We start from the raw sequence: 17,656 nt of genomic DNA on the forward strand, positions 1-17,656 counted from the left end.
CAGATCATAAGGAGAAACTGAAAGAGAAGAGGCACAGACTGACTTCTGGCGAGAACTGTAGACTCAAAGCCTCTGTGAGCTCCCACCTGCTTGTTCTACATATGCAGAAACTGAAGCCTTGGATGGGTACATGCCTGGTTTGGTCAGGATCCCATTATGAGTGAATTAGAGAGCCAAGTGCCCTTTTCCACTCCCATTCCATCTTGCAATATTATGGAGAGAGCTAGGGTGTGGACAAGAGTCAACATGCAAACGATTACTCAGAATCCATCCATTGCTGAACCTTCTTTGACGTCCCTTGGAGGGATGCAGAGATGCAGAGGAGGTGGGGCTGTCAGAGTTCAGTCTAGTCATGAAGACGACACCACCACCAGCACCAGGACTGTGGTAATGGGCGCCCCCAGTGTTTACACTGTTGAGAAGGTCTCTTTGCTGTTGGGCAGGACAGTAAGGACTGCTGAAGGTTGTATCGTCTTCAGCTCATTAGCTGCTCACTGCCAAAGTCATAGAATCTACTGCCCAGGTCACAACAGCATATTTCTGAAGACCTATTTGGTTCTTCCCTTGCAACCTGGGCCCACATTGCCTAAAAACCTTAGTTTTCTCATCTCTCAATGGAGCTGATAACAATAGCTGCCATCCTTTGAGTCCTAATCAGGAACTAGGAAGTTCACGGAAATTATTTCTAACTCCGCAAAGCATTGTTTTACACACACACATATATGTTTATTTGGCTGCACCGGGTCTTAGTTGTGGCATGAAGGGTCTTCAGTTTTCATTGCGGCATGTGGCTCTTTATTTGCAGCATGTGGGATCTAGTTCTAGGACCAGAAGGTGAACCCGGGCTCCCTGCATGGGGAGCGTGGAATCTCAGCCACTGGACCACCAGGGAAGTCCCCAGTGTGGTTTCTCATGTTTCACTGATGAGGAAACAGCTCAGAGAGTTAGCACCCTCGGTACAAGAGGTAGATTGGATTGTTGGATTCCTTAATGGGCTTATGGGCTTCCCTGGTGGCTCAAGGGTAAAGAAGCCACCTGCCAATGCAGGTAGACAAAAAAGACCTGGGCTCAATTTCTGGGTGGGGAAGATTCCCTGGAGAAGGAAATGGCAACCCACTCCAGTATTTTTGCCTGGGAAATCGCAGGGACAGAGAAGCCGAGCAGGCTACAATCCGTGGGGTCACAAAAGATTCAGATACCACCTAGCAGCTAAACAACAAATAGGTTTATACATTCATAACGCTTGACATGTGACTTTGTAGCACCTCCCACCATGGGTGGAGTATATTCCCTGCCGGAGAGAATTGCCCATGTGACCAGTGGACTGTTAGTGGAAGGATGTGATGGGAGCAGAGGCTTTAAACGTGCCCTGTGGGTGCCTCAGTGTTCATCACAAGAAGAACAGGCCCCTGGTATTATAAACATGTTCTTAAAAAGTAATTCATTAATTTCCTATGTTTGGCTGCACTGGGTCTTTGTGTGCCAGGTTTCTCTAGTTTTGGCGAACGGGGGCTACTTTCTAGTTGCAGGGTGTGGGCTTCTCACTGCAGTGGCTTCTCTTGTGGAGCACAGGCTGTGCAGTTTCAGTTGTAACACATGGATTTAATTGCCCCACAGCATGTGGACTCTTCCCAGACCAAGGATCAAACTGGTTTCCCTGCATTGGCAGGTGGATTCTTAACCACTGAACCACCAGGGTAATCTGGCCCCAGGTATTACAGTTGCTGTGTTTTTCACTTGGACCTTAGAATGAAAGTAGAACAGACTCGAGCCCAGCCTGTGGCCCGGGACCAAGTCCAGCTTGCCAGGAGCAGAGCTCACCAACTGAGGCCAGCCCATATCCGCAGAGCTGCAGCTACCTGTGAGCATTTGCTGTCATAAATCATCAGGTTTGGAGGTTATTACTGCAATAGCTGACTAATACAGTGGCAGAGCTGGGATGAAGCCAAAGCCCTTCCTGTTTCCTCTGTGGCCTAGTTGGGAACTATAGCTGAGATAATTCACTAAAAATATCAGGCAGCAGATTTAAAAGTTCACAACAAATGTTAGTTGTTACTAATTTTTAGTCAATGCTGCATTTTAAAATGTATTTATTTGGCTGCCCTGGTCTTAGCTGTGGCACAAGGGATCTTTGATCTTCATTGCGTAATGCGGAATCTTGAGTTTGCGGCATGCAGACTCATAGTTGCAGCATACTGGATCTCATTCCCTGACCAGGGATTGAACCCAGGCCCCCTGCATTGTGAGTACAGAGTCTTAGCCACTGGACCATGGGGAAGTCCTAATGCTGCATTTCAAAAATTATATTAAAGACACCAAGCCAGTTCAGGTTACTGGGGACATGTAGAAGTTACAGTGTCCTGGCCTCTGAGAGAGACAGTCACCAAAGTAAATCTCTTAGCTCAACATTTTAAAACTTATGATATATCTTACTGTCTATGATCTCATTAAACCAGTCAAAGACCAGCGATGTAGAAAGAATCATCCCCGTTTCATAGTTGCATAACAAGCCCAGAGAGGTTAAGTGACTTGCCTAAGGTCACACAGCTGAGGCATTGAAAGGCAGGATTTGAACAGTCTGCTTCTTCTAGTTCAAGGCTTCTAATAACTCCAGGTAAGAGTCAGTTTATGCCCCCATCTATTCAGCCCTGCATCCCTTCCCATCCCTGGCAGATGCTCAGGAGATGCAAACTGAAGGCAAGAAGGCATGAGAATATGTAAAATAGATAGCTAGTGGGAAGTTGTGGTATAACACAGGAAGCTCATGGTGGTACTTTGTAACAACTTAGAGCCCTGGGATGGGGGATTGGGAGGGAGGTTCCCTCCATGTCAAGAGGGAGGGGACACACGTATCCATGGGTGTATGTGCGCTCAGTCCTTTCCAACCTTTTGGAGCCCCCTGGACTGTAGCCCACCAAGCTCCTCTGTTCATGGAATTTTCCAGGCAAGAATACTGGAGTGGGTAGCCCCTTTCCCTTTCCAGGGGATCTTCATGGCTGATTCACTTTGTTGTATGGCAGAAATCTACAGAACATTGTAAGGCAATTATCCTGCAATTAAAAAAAAATTTTTTTAAAGGCATGAGAAGAGTGGAGCTGGGAAAGTGTGACAGCTGCGTGCTCAGGTGGGGCCTGATATCTTTGCTTTAGAAATTAAGACACTAATCAGAGTAGCTCTCAGGCTACCCCACCTACGCACCTCCTGGGCACTCAGACACACACCCCGAGGGAGCGATGCCCTGGCAGAGAAGTGATAAGGCTCCCAGCCCAATCTCTCAAATAAGCAGCCTGGAAACCAGGGCCAGGCAGCCCTTAGCTTAGCTCCAAAGGGACAGCGTTCAAACACTGTTCAAACAACAGTTAACACTGTGCCCGGCACCGTGCCCCCTCAACTAGCAGGGCAATGAATGCTGAGTGAGGTGTGGCATTATCCCCATCTTACCTTTCACAAAGAGGCTCCAAGATTCTGACCTGACCGAGGACACACAACTGCAAGTTGTAGCACAGCACAAACAGTCTTTCTGCTTCTAGATTCCCTAAATATAACACTACTTATTCTTTGTAGTGACTGTATTATATTCCTGGTAGGTATGTACATTATTTGCTCAGTCGTGTCCAACTCTGTGCGACCCCATGGAGGGTAGCCTGCCAGCCTCCTCTGTCCATGGAATTCTCCAGGCAAGAATATTGGAGCAAGTTGCCATTTGCTTTCTCCAGGGGATCTTCCTGAGCCAAGAATTGAACCTGGGTCTCCTGCATTGCAGGCAGATTCTTTATCATCTGAGCTACTAGAGAAGCCCCCTGATACAGTTACCGTAATTTATTTATCTGATTGGCAACAGATAAATCTTGACAACTTTTCACTATCACAAATAGCTACAATAAAATCTTTTCTGTTTATCTTTGCCCACCTCGGTGAGCACTCCCACAGCCTAAATCCCTAGACAGAGATTGTTGGGTCTGCACAAATTTGGGGGTTGTTTTTGCTTTCAGCCATGCTGCACAACTTGTGCGATCTCAGTTCCCCAACCAGGAATTGAACCCCGGCCAAGGCAGGAAAAGCCCCGAGTTCTAACCACTAGACCACCAGGGAACTCCCAGGTCTGCACATTTTAAGTTTGGCTACAACAAGGTTCCCAGGTAATCACATGGGCCCAATGTACTATCTCCCCTCTCCCCAGGGTATGGGAAGACCTGTTTTCTGTGCTGTGTGTGTTCAATTTTAAAACTCCCCAGAGACTGCATTAGGGGTTTCTATGACAATTTCTGAAGGTGACTATACTGCACAGGGTTTCCCTTAACAGAACCTGCCTTCTTCTTGATAGATACTGAAATTGGTTTGATTTTGGAGACTTTTTTAAAAAGCCTTCTGAAGTTCATCCCTCTGGGAGCCAGGTCCAGCTCTCCATGCCCAGGAAGTTGCTACGAAGCCAAGCAATCAGGTCTGAACTGCATTAGTTCTGAACTGAACTGCATTAATTAATTGTTGATGCAGAGAAAAGCCGGGGTGTGATCAAGTGCACCCAGAGGTCGGCTTCCCCATCACTCACTGGGAAGCCAGCTGCCACCTCAGCTGAGTGGGAGTCTCTTTTCATGTTGTTTCCTTAAATAAAAAGTCCTAACCAGCTTGGGAGAACTTTTCATCAAGCGGAACAGAGAAATAGAGTCGAAGAGTTGGTGAGGTTAACCAATCTGTGCCCACCATTTATCAGATATGGAAATTGAGACCCAGAGATGTTGAGTGACTCGGTCAGGGTCACACAGAAGAGCAGATAAAGCAGTGGGGGAAGCCAGCTCCAAGCAGGCATTTGCACTTCTAGCTGAGTGCTCTTGATGGCACAGCAGGGCGCACCCAGGATCTCCACTGACATTCTTTTAGTTTGCCATGTTTCCTTCCATTGCTCTTGACCATTAGGGGAAAGTTAGGTCTCCTGAGAAGAGATACCTGAATGACAATCGTGGCACTGCACGCCTGTGCCTTTGCGTGTGCTATTCTCACGTTCTGGGATTCTCTTCTCTGCCCAACCGTTTGAACTTTTCCCCATCCTTCAGACCCAAAAGAACTAGGTTCCGGGGAAACATCTCATGATTCCGCAGGGCAGCTGGTGGTCCCCTGCTCTGCGTTCCCAGGCCCTGACCTTGGCCTGTGCTCAGAACACTTGATGGTGGCTGTCGGCTCATCAGGCATCTTCTCCACGACTGAAAATTCCTCAGATGCAAAGATGTAGCAAATTCACCTTTGCAACCCCAGCACACACCTCAAGCTCTGAAGGGACAGACTTTGAACCACAAGCTTCAGAAGGGAGGGACTTTATTATCCTGTCCCAGCTCCTGGCTCACAGGATAAACTCAAGAAGGGTTTGGTGCTGCTGAGGGCATTTGAACTGGGAAGAGCGTCAAATCCTGGAGCCCTTGAACGTTCTATAGACACTGCGTGGAAGGACTGAGTAGGTCAGGCTGACAAAGGAGTAGGCGCTAAGAGGTACAGAAAGTCCTCACAGGCATACAGGCCTCCAGAGTGAGAAGGCGTTTTCACAGATGACCTCGTTTGAGTCAACTGTAACCGCCCTTTGTGTTACTGCTACGAGGCTTAGCCTTCCTCCGACTGCCAAGAAAACTGTTTGCAAATCTGGCAGATACAGACCTCAGGGCTCTGAGACACGGATGTGGCACAGGGGCAAGGAGCTAAGCAAGCTAAGAAATACGTGACAACCCATCCTTAGTTTCCAGGGTTGAGGAGAAAATAATTAAGAGTGGCAACAGCCTTGAAATTCCCTATCTGTGACGAGGGGCTCCACTAAGAATTACCCTCCTTTTGTAAAGCGGGCTGAGCTTTCCTGGTTCTGGAATTAAAGGCTGTGGAAAAGAACACACGAAACGCAGCAATGTGGGGTTTTCATTATCTCCAGTTTACTTCATTTGCCTGTTTACACATACGATCTGTGTGTGTACAAAAACAGTGGCAAGAGCCATTCGCTAAATACAATCTGGTACTCAGACTACGACAGATGCACGTGGAAAATGAGGCGCCAGTGAATGAACCTCAACACGGAGGCAAACCAAGCACGGCGGTGTTCTGTGATTGCAGACGCCCTCGGAAGCCTCTTGTTCAGCACCGCGGGAACAGACACTTCAAAAGATGAGGCTATTTTGACAGGACACCCAGACCCTGAATGGCACTCCAAAGAAGATGCTGGTTTCCCTGCCTTCTCTAGAGGAGCCAAAGAGTCCTAAAGGTGTAATCAAGAAAAAGGAAGCAGGGGGGTGGTCACCTGCTACGCCCATGTGCTGGGCATTGACCTACATCATTTTCCCTTCATCCCGACAGGACCACCTCCATTTTACAGATGGAGAAATTGAGGCGTGCCCACGGTCAGACCGCTCTTGGCAGTGGTGGTGCCAAGATTTGGACCCACCTCTCACACCTGCCTAAACCCAAACGCTTTCAGCCTTGCCATGCTGTCTCACATACAGATGGAGAGCATGTCCCCCAGCGACAGGCAAAGCGATAAGACTGAGCAGGAAGTGGAGGGAGACTGATGACTCGACAAGATTCGGTACCGGACGCGTTCCACGGAGTTAATGTAGGGCTGAGCTTGAATCAGACCTGCAGGAGAGAAATGTCTGGAGATGTTTACCTGGGACAAACAAATACTGGCGTCACCTCGTGCCTGTTGCCTTTCGGTGCTGAACCTGACACTTAGGAGGGATTTCGATCCCTTCAACAAGCCCCTGCCACCTACCCCACCCCCTCGGCCACCCCTGGTTTACAGATGGAGCTCCAGAGAACAAAACCATTCTCCCGGGGGGCCCATGGCATCTTGCCAGTGCTCCCGAGGCGCTGTGGCGACACCTCCAGAATCTCACTGCCAGGTGCTCCTGCCACCTTTGGGTCCAATGCATCACACCTCACACTTTGATCTACAGGATAAGCTGTGGCCAGATGAGATACGTATTTTAAATACATATTTATAAGCAATATGTTTTACACTGAAGATTTCCCAGACATCAAGCTCCTAGCAACCTAAGCTTGAGTTAAACCAATCAAGTGCTTATCAGTTAATGCTATTATCAGGCTTGACTGGGGGCAAAGAGTATAGAAGAAGCTTCCAGGATGATTATCCAAAATGCAAGGGGCTGGGGATGAAAGGCTTACAGAGACACAGAGAGAAGGAAGGGGTATCTTATCACAGCACTAACTGCGTCTTTGTAGGGCAGACGAAACAGAGTATCTAACCCTTTCCAGCATTCTCACAGTGAAGGCCACACAAGGACAAGGTTGGAAGTTGAGAATGCTGCAAACGGGAAAGAAAAAGTCAAGTTCGAGGGCAGATGAACAGACCCTGGTTTGCTGTGGTTTTGGTGGTGGTCCAGTTCAGAAGAGGGAGGGGCCAAAGTCCAGCCACCATTTAACAGGGACGTTCCTGCAAACAAGTTGGCTTCTTGCCCTCAGAAGCAAGGAAAGACATGTTTCTCCACTTCTGACTTACCATCATCTTGTCTAAACAGGCAAAAATGTTCTGGGCCATAGCAATGGACAGGAGACTTATCATCACACGACTCTGAAACACTGTTCAGTCTGACACCACTAATGCCTGGTCAGGAGAGTTTCAGTGCAAATAGGCATTTTGCAAAATTACTCTGACTCAGCTTAAAATTCAACAAGTTATTCAAATGTCTGCTTCCCAGTTTGATTCTTAACCGAGAAAACAGCCCCGCGAGCTTGAATTTAATACCATAAAGCCAAGAGTGTTCTAGTGTGCTAAAAAACCCTCAAGGCGCTCGACACGTGTGCCAAAGTGCAACACTGGAGTCGTGAGTTATTTTTGGAAGTTCTGTCAACAAAGAACAAATACCATCGTTGTTATTAAAAACTATAAAGCATTCACTCAAAACAGAAGGGGAGGGGAGATAACCTTATTGCTCCAAAAACCAATATATACTAGACAACATGGACAGAAAATTATTAGTGTTCGTTACATAAAAAGAGTCCAATACTCCGTCGCAGAGGCACTCCAGTGTGACTGTTTTGGTAGTTAATCACAAGTCAGTTGAAGTATTTGACATTCCACAGATAGAACAAATACTACAACCAGAGTGTGTCTTTTAGGCGGTTGGTAGTGATATATAAAGAACCCTGCTGGAAATAAATGCTTATGCAAAGCTGACCAGAGGGCATGGTTGTTAATTAACAGCATTAGCAGCCCTTGACACAGAAGACAGCTAAGAATCAGGGAGCGAGTGACGGCAGCAAGGGAGGGTCCTGAGCCCCCCCACCCCATTTAGCCACACCAGAGAGGCCTTCCTGATTCTGCCCTCTCGCTGAGCCTGAGCTCGCCATCCAGGGACAAAAGGGACGTAACAGATTAAGGTCAAGTCTTGCCAGGGACGCAAAGTGCCTGACTGGGGATGGTGGTGCTTGTAATACAGCGTGATGTCGCCAGGCCCAGCCCAGCTCCCCAGACTCCACCACCACACCCCCTCCACCCCAAAACTGCCCGGTAAGCTTCCTTCCCGAAGCAGGATCGATCATTTAGTCAAACAATTAAGGAGAAAAAGAAACAGAAAAAGCTTTTAACCCTGGTCCTGCCCTCATCCCTTTTGTTTCTCTTATTTCTTGTAAGTGTCTTGCTTCAAGTTCAAACTGGAGCTCTGGGGAGGGAGTCCTGGAGAAAAGGATTTCAGATACCAACAGCCGTACGTCCCGTACCAGCCCAGAAGACCGAACAGGGTGCCAAACACTTTCTGGGACAAGTTGTGGAAGTAGACGGCCGTGCACAGAAACATCCACACCCAGATGAAGGTCAGGAAGCCCAGGGCCACCACCAGGGTGGTGATGGCTGCGTGGAGACAGTGGTTCCTGTCCGTCTTCACCTCGTGCAGCACGGCCATCTCCTCCACAATCATGAGGGCGCAGAAGGTCAGCAGGAAGGAGTGGCCTGAGATGTCGAAGCCGTGCCAAAAGCCCCCTTCCCCGTGGCACTGCTGCTTGCTCTGGTGCTCCTTTCTCTCCCCCTCCAGGGCTGGAGACTGGTAGCAGCTGCCCGTGTAGTGCTCGATGTTGGAGAAGATGGCCGTGCAGACGTACCAGATGGCCGTGCCCACGAGCAGGGTGCTCAGCCGCCGCAGGACCAGGCCGGCCTTGCCCGTCAGGTGGTAGTTGGTGAGGGCAATGAAAGGCAGGAGGAGGCAGAAGGTCCAGGCCCAGGCCACTTTGACAAAATACCTGGGAGAGGAGGAGAGTGGAGGTGAAGAGCGGGGATGTGGCAGAGTCCCGTGCCATGCCTCAGGACTCTGGACTCGTGAGCAGGGAAAAAGGCAAAAGGGTAATAAGAGCTAGAGATGACAGCTTCACCTATGTAAGTATAACCTCAAAGAAAGAAAGTGAAAGCGTTAGTTGCTCTATCGTGTCCCACTCTTGGCGATCCTGTGGACTGCAGCCCACCAGGCTCCTCTGGCCACGGAATTCTCCAGGCCAAGAATACCGGAGTGAGTAGCCATTCCCTTCTCCAGGGGATCTTCCTGATCAGACCTGGGTCTCCCATATTGCAGGCAGATTCTTTACCATCTAAGCCACCAGGGAAGCCATTAACTCCTAATCCTGACACAACTCTATGAGAAAGGTACTACTATTATCCCCACTTTATAATAAGAAAACTTTATCTGTACAGAGGTACAAACACAGAGGCACAGAGAAGCATCATGCCCAAAGCGGAGGCCATCGGAGGTGGAGCTGGGGTTCAAATCCAGGGCTGCTATCTTAAGCACTATGTTATTTGCTCAGGAAAGTAATTACAAACCTTTTATGTACATCCACTTTCCCACAGAACACTCAGTTACCCTGTGAGGAAGGTGTCATTAGCCCCATATTATAGATAAAGAATAGTTTGGTAACTTGCCCAGGATCACACTCACACGACCAGCAAGCCCAGGTGAAACCAAGGTTTGGCCAGCCCCCAAACCCATGCTTTCTCTACACCAAATCTTTTTCCTACGTGGCAGAAATGATCAGACAGAAGCTTGGCTTCAGGCTAGAAGACCCAGGTTCCAATCCTGACTCTGACTTATCAACACACTTCTCTGGGCCTCCATTTCTCAACTGTCAAGTAGAACTGAGGGGATGAAATGACCTTTAAAATCCCTTTCAGAGCCAATAATTCACTAGCTCCCTTTGATTAAATTATCGGGTTGACCACAAAGTTCGTTAAGAGTTTTTCTGTAACATTTTAACCAACCCAATAACCAGCACAGAAGTGTGGAACAAAACACTAGAATTCATGGAAGCTCTCAAACGACAGGAACTTGTCTGCCAGGCTGCTGGGCACCCAGCTCACCCAGGCCAGATTAAGCAAGCAGCTGCCTTGTCTGCCACCCCTGAGTTCATCAAAGGTAGATGACCTAGAGACCAGGGGCGGTCAACACACATGCAAGAGACACCTGGGGCCAGGACCACTCTCGTAATCTAGTCTCAGCCCAGCCTCCGTGAGTGGGGAAAGAAGGAAGGTGGGCGAGAGACAGTAAGACTCTTGGGTCCCAAAGCCTCCTCAGACAATGCCCAAGCACCTGTCATGAAAGTCTTCCCTGGGACTGACATGCAAGGATCTGGCTAGAGTCAAGACCTGTCAGGTATCTGATGAAGCTGCTGCAGAAAGAAACTAGGGTTTTAAGTAGATGAGCAAAGTTGGACTGACTCTTGCAAGACACCACAGACACTGTAATTCAAAGAAGAATGGAAGCTCACACCAAGGGAGAAGTTTTATCTTTCAGACTTTCCCTTCACTATTGCAAATCAGTGTTTGTGTCAATAAACTTAAAATCCAAGAGGTTTAAAAAAAGAATAAAAGGACTTCCTTGGCCATCCAATGGTTAAGACTCCACACTTCCAATGCGAGGGTGTGGGTTCAATCCCTGGTGGGGGAACAAGCATCCCACATGTCTCTGGGCATGGCCAGAAAATAAATAAATTAAAAAAAAAAAAAAGGAGCGGGTGGGTGGACTTAAGGAGAAGTCTCAAAGAGCTCAACTGGAATTGCATTCCTGGGCCACTGCCATGAACTTTGAGTAGTTGAGAAGATCCAAGCAGATCCAGGGGAAAGGTCATAGACTGGAGGGTTCCGCTCCGGGGTGATTATCTTGGAGCGGGGGATTGTCACAGGCTAGGACAGGCTTTCAAAGGTGGGGGTTGTGGGGGGAGGGAAGGGGTGTTGGGGAAAGAAGGCAGGTCTACTTGCCCCACCCAAGTGTGATGGGATTCCGTCACCAGCTGGGGGGAATACAGCACTTAGGGCGGAGGCTCACGGTCTGACACTGGCAGGCAGGAGGGAGATGGCATCTCCCCTAAAGCAGGGGCCAACTCCTAATCCCGAGGGGAGGCACGGGGAGCAGCCACAGAGGCTGGTTCACGCCCCCTTCCCATCTCCCACCTCTACACACACGGAGATACACACACCCTGCCCGTCACCCCTGCCCAGTCAAGCTCAGACTCTCTGCTCTGGATGTGCAAACGCGACTTGCTAGTGACACTAGCTATCCCAGGGTCCCCTCGTCGAGACACGCGTGTAGACACAGCTGCCACGATGCGGAGAAGGACCTCCCCTTCCAATGACCCGTCCATCAGAGCAGTTAAGCCCCGGCTTTCTGGGCAAGCCGACAGTGACGGCTACGGCGGGGGCAGGAGGGGACCCGGGGCGCACTCACACGTTGAGGACGTTGCGCTTGTTGCTGAGATAGCTCTCGGGCAGCGGGGAGAGCTCCTTGAGGAGGGAGCCCGCCAGCATAGAGGCCGCCAGAGCCCAGGGCAGGTATTTCCGCACTGCCGATCGCACCAGCGTCCCCCGGAGGACCCACGCGCAGCGCTCCAGGTGCTCCATGCCCGACCTCGTCGGCCACCGTCCTCCTCCGCGCACCCTCTCGGCCACCGTCTTGCCCTTCATCCGGGCCGGCGCCACCGCCTCCCTTTGGGCGCATGCGCGCCGCTCGCAGGTCCCGCCCCTGAGAGGCGTCGGGCTTCGGAGCCCGCGCGCGCCCCCGCCTGGCCGCCTGCAGCCTCTGCAGCGTGCCTGTCTCCGAATTGCTCATCCCTCTTTTTTGTTGTTCAATTGCGCAGTCCGACCGCATGGGCTGCAGCAAGCCAGGCTTCCCTGTCCTTCACTATCTTTTTTTTATTAAATACCAACTATTTGTTTATCTATCTATCCATTTATCTATCTATCTATCTATTTATTTTTGGCTTCCCTGGGCCCGGATCCATCCTTTCCTTGTTCTCCAAATCTGGCTTGCACAGTCAGGCAGATTAGAATTTCAACCTCTGTTCCTTGCTCTGGTCAGAGGAATAAATGCTTGTGGGAATATTTGCTGCAGGAGCGGGAGAATGAACGTAGCACTGTAGGAACTGGAGCAGTGGTCCCAGCATCATTTAGTCTCTCTCTTGGTAGCTGTTCTTCCATAGAGCCTTAGTTTTCTCACCTGCAAAATAGGAAGAGGACAGATCTACCTCTTTCCTAAGAGTTAGTTATGAACTCGAGGTTCCTTATGGTGGTCCAGATGCAGGGATGTGAGAAAATGAAATAACTGCTTGAAATTGTTATATTTACATTTTAAAATACTTTATTTTCCCTTTTAAAACAACTGCGTATTTGTATTGAGTGAAAATGCTGGACCCTGGGAGTTAATGGCAATCCAATGAACATGTTAATGAGTCAGTCACTCTTTTAACACAGAGTTAAACCGTTTCACGGGCAGAGGAGTCTAGAGGGCTACAGTCCATGGGTCGCAAAAGAGTCAGACACGACTTAGCAACTAAACAACAGCAAAACCCTCTCATCCCCTGTCATGGCTGGGTATCTGATTCAGAGTTTCCCAAACTCAAAGCATTTCTTTGCTACTGTATTAGTTTCCTAGGGCTGCCATAACAAATTACTACAATGTGTTGGCTTAAACAAACAGAAATTTATTCTCTGACAATTCTAGAGGCCAGAAATCTGCAATCAACCTGCTGACAGGACCACCTCCCAAGCAGAAATATCCATGGAATAATAGATTCTGTGTTCCAGTTATATTTCTTCTATGACAAAAATAAGGTTTCTGTTGAAATATTCATTATCTCTATGGGCTTCCCTGTTCGCTCAAATGGTAAAGAATCTGCCTGCAATCCAGGAGATCTGGGTTCCATCCCTGGGTTAGGAAGATACCCTAGAGAAGGGAATGGCAACCCACTCCAATATTCTTGCCTGGAAAATTCTATTAACAGAGGAGCCTAGCGTGCTGTAGTCCAGGGGGTCACAAAGACTTGGACACAACTGAACGACTGACACTTTTTTCTGTCTGCCTAAAATAATCCTCTCTCCCTAAACCAAGGGTAGCTACTGCACTTTGGGGAACACCTGTCTGATTTATGCCTATAATAGACTGATATTTAAAATCTCTCATGCAGAGAGTCAATAAAATAATAAAAGTATTAATTCCTTAAAATAATTCCTCAAGATGATCTGCCATCTGTAAACTGCATTGATCTGATAATAGTTTTTATATATCAAGATATCTCCGGGTCTTTAAAAAACTAGATTTAAGAAAGCAAATGTGGGACTTCCTTGGTGGTCCAATGGTTAAGAATCCACCTTCCAATGCAGGGCACATGGGTTCAATCTCTGGTCTGGGAACTAAGATCCCACATGCCCCAAAGTAACTAAGTCCCATGCCACAACTAGAGAGAAGTCCTCGCGCTGCAATGAAAGATCCCCAAGTGCCATAGCTAAGACCCAAAATGGGCCTAAAGTGAATAAATACTTTCGTGAAAAAGCAGATGTTTATATTTCCAGTAGTCATGGATGGATGTGAGAGAAGGTTGAACGTCAAAAAATTGATGCTTTCAAACTGTGGTGCTAGAGAAGACTCTTGAGAGTCCCTTGGACAGCAAGGAGATCAAACCAGTCAATTCTAAAGGAAATCAACCCTGGATTTCAGGACTGAGTCAATATTCATTGGAAAGATGGATGCTGACGCTGAAGCCCCAGTACTTTGGCCACCTGATGCGAAGAGCCAACTCACTGGAAAAGACCCTGATGCTGGGAAAGATTGAGGGCATGAGCAGAAGGGGATGACAGAGGATGAGATGGTTGGACAGCATCACCGACTTGATGGACATGAGTTTGAGCAAACTCTGAGAGATAGTGAAGTTCAGGGAAGCCTGGCATGCTGCAGTTCATGGGGTTGCAAAAAGTCGGAGACGACTTGGCAACAGAACAACAACGGTAGTGATTATACAGTCACTAATTTGGCTTTTCATAATTGGGGATGAAAACCACACAGCTGGAAAGATGTTAATTGTGAAGGCAGCTTGTAAATAGTATCTGAAACTCTCTCTGTCTCCTGCAGATTGTCAGTTGCTCAATTATTGTCACTTTCTAGAGCAAGCTGCATGGTGGTTAGGAACAGAGAGGTACACTGGACATTATAAGCTAAGTGGTCCCTCCTGGTGAAAATCCAGATGTTGATCCCCCATCCCAGGAGAAAGGGAAAGGGTTCTTCTGGATGAGAAAAACTAGACATTACCCGGAGGAACTAGCAAAAAATTTACCTCCTGTAAATTTCAGGATTTGTATTCCTCTAGAAAGGAAATGTGTTTGTTCCAATTGAGACTTTGCAGCTTCATCCCTGAAGATTTTCAAAGACAGGGTTAAACCCAGACCTGAAAAATGGTAGGTCTCTAGAGAATTTTTCTTGTTTCGGTTAAACTTCAACCTACATTAAGAAATACATATTCACGTTGTAAGTCCAGCTGTGTGCCTGTGAGAACAAACTGTTAAATTTTCAGGACTTTTGCAGTTGATTGTTAAAGCCACCATTAAAAATCACAATGTATATATGAACAATTAAATGCAGAATAAATATTCAAAAGTCATCGTTCCCTAATTATTTTACTCTATTTGATTATTATCTATGCCCCTCGGGTTGCTTATATCTCTTGTATGTTACGGCGCAAATTCACCAACTGTGTGTTTGTCAGCATCAATTTGTAGCTTGAAACCAGCTCTGGTGGGAGTATTTACATTAAGAGAAATGGCAAGTACTGTAAATCAGGGCTTTATTTGGTTTACTGAGTGTTTATTGATTGTCTGCACTGAGATGAAACTCCATTTGTCAAAACATGGTTAAACTGAAACATGAGGTTGGCCGTGGAGACAAGAGATCAGTAAATTAAACATCAATGAAGGCATTCTAGAAGAAGCAATTCGCTATATGGGATTCAAAGTGAAGAGCGTTTGCATATTTTATTATTTTAAAATTATGTGCTACATTCTTTATATTAAGAGAAATGTATTATACTTTTATGTATGTACAAACTTCCCCAGTGGCTCAGCAGTAAAGACTCTGCCCGCAAGGCAGGTGATGCAGGAGACGCGGGTTTGATCCCTGGGTGGGGAAGATCTCCTGGAAGAGGGCATGGCAACCCACTCCAGTATTCCTGCCTGGAGAATCCCCACGGACAGAGGAGCCTGGTGGGCTGCAGTCCATGGGGGTCACAAAGAATTGGACATGACTGAAGCGATTAAGCTCGACAGCACAACACAGTACTTACACATTTTCCCTTAGAGAGAGAGTTGTTAAACATTTATCAACAAATCACTGGTTGTGATCCAGTACACACATATGTAGCATAAGTGACTATGTTTGTTAATAAGCATATAGATATAGCTGTAAATATAGCTTCATGACAGTTCATGACAGAGTTTGCCTCTACTGTGTGAGGCACTCTGATAGTTTCTATTCAATTATAAATTGAATTTTTAAAACATGCTGGTCATGACCCACTCACTAATAGGTGTGGACCTGTAATTTGAGAAACATTTCCCTAGAAGATTCTAAGGCATTGGAGGACCATGCCCTACCCTTCCCCAGCAGGAGGGGATAGAAAACCACAATCAAGGCTTTGCCCTGCCTGAGACTGAGTGGTATCACCTAATTTGTTGGGTTTCAGTCCTTCATTTATTTATTAAAGAATAAATAAATATTTGTTTGAATTGTATGGCCTCTGACCTCAAGCAACTTCACCTAGTGAAGGTGGTCATCATTAATTTATTCAGCAAACCAACACTTATGAACTATTTGCCATGCACCAAGCACTGGGCTGGATGTTAAGATCTCTGATGTTTTGGATGGATGAGTGTCCTTAATAACTATAGATTCATCTCTTTAAAAACAACATTTTTCAAGCCTGAGCCAAGATGAAGCTGGGCCATCTTGTCAAAACCAGAAAGTAAGGAAGCCATAACCTACCAAGGACTGCTAAGGTCATTTCAGAAGGACACAGAAGCCAATTAGAAAAGCTCCCACAGGCCAAAGATGGGACAACTTGAGCCTAAATAAAAGTATTAACTGCAATGGATGGAAACACACACATTTGTTTAGTAGATTTTTTTCTGGTTGTGCTGTGAGGCATGTGGAATCTTAGTTCCCTGACCAGGGATCGAACCTGGAACCTGCACCCTCTACACTGGAAGCATGAAGTCGTAACCACTGAACCTTCAGGGATGTCCCAGAGGTTCATAGTGTGCTTTAAAAGTAGTACCAAAAAAAACAAAAGTAATGGCTACCTTTGGAGAAATCAGCTCTCATTATTTTGACAGCTATTAAATAAAGGGAAATAATCAAGCATTTTTCCTGCCACTCTTATGGGAATAAAGTCACTGAATAACCAGGGAGACAGTGAATTTCTTGTTAAAGAAATATCTCAGAGAGTAAATGAAGGAACAGCAGAATCAGACATGAACATTTAAAATGTTCATTTGAAATATTGGTGAGCCAGATTCATTATTTTTAAAAAGTCAGTTTGCGGATATTCATAAAAAAGTTTAATACATACTTGAAAGCACTTTCAACTAACTCTTTACAAATCCATCTCATAAGGTTTCAAAATTTAAAATCAGATTATTATAATTGTGACTTTTGCTCAGAATTTTATATTTTAGGTTTCTTGCTGTCAGATTTTACAAGCACATGGCTTCATGTTTACTATAGAAATGGAGAACTAGAATCAAAAATATGTCTGCTACCAAAAAAGTAGCTTTTTCTTGCTGAATGCAAAATGCAATTTCGTAAGCAATCTCCACATGTACATCACCTGCTGCAAGAGTTTGGAGATTATAGAATTTATCTTGGCGTCTAAGTCTCCCTTGGACAGTGTGGTCTTTGAATTTTTTGAAAACCACATTTATTTGTCTTTTTATTTTGATGGCAGTTTGTGTTCTTTGAAAAATACAAAGTTACTAAATCTGTGAATAGTTGTGTGGAATCTTCTGAGGCTATGACTGGGCTTTGGCCAGGCTGAACATTAATATATGTACACTAAAGATTAAATAAAAGGAAATTCGGGGACTTCCCTGATGGTCCAGTGGTTAAGAATCTGCCTGCCAGTGCAGGGGACACAGGTTCGATCCAAGAAGATTCCACATTCAGCGGAGCAACTAAGTCTGTGTACCACGACTACTGAGTCTTCGCTCTAGAGCCGGAGGGTCACCACTACTGAGCCGATGTGCTACAACTTCTGAAGCCTGAGGTCTGCAATAAGAGAAGCCATCGAAGTGAGAAGCCCAGGAAATCCAGCTAGAGAGTAGCCTGGCTCTCCACAACTAGAGAAAGCCCTCATGCAGCAACGAAGA

The 17,656-nt window shown here is 46.7% G+C and overlaps 1 protein-coding gene across 1 annotated transcript; it reads right to left on the reverse strand.

Moving 5' to 3' along the window:
* Positions 1 to 5,887: 5,887 nt before the first annotated feature.
* FITM2 (fat storage inducing transmembrane protein 2) lies at positions 5,888 to 11,947 on the reverse strand. Its single transcript, XM_019972437.2, has 2 exons — positions 11,697 to 11,947; positions 5,888 to 9,225 (listed from the first exon to the last, which is right to left on the reverse strand). Exons 1-2 carry the CDS (start codon positions 11,930 to 11,932, stop codon positions 8,610 to 8,612), a joined length of 852 nt encoding a protein of 283 aa, XP_019827996.2. The 5' UTR covers positions 11,933 to 11,947; the 3' UTR covers positions 5,888 to 8,609.
* Between the last annotated feature and the right edge of the window lie 5,709 nt (positions 11,948 to 17,656).

The sequence above is a fragment of the Bos indicus genome, chromosome 13, assembly GCF_029378745.1.
Source record: "Bos indicus isolate NIAB-ARS_2022 breed Sahiwal x Tharparkar chromosome 13, NIAB-ARS_B.indTharparkar_mat_pri_1.0, whole genome shotgun sequence".
In the NCBI taxonomy this organism is placed as follows: Eukaryota; Metazoa; Chordata; class Mammalia; order Artiodactyla; family Bovidae; genus Bos; species Bos indicus.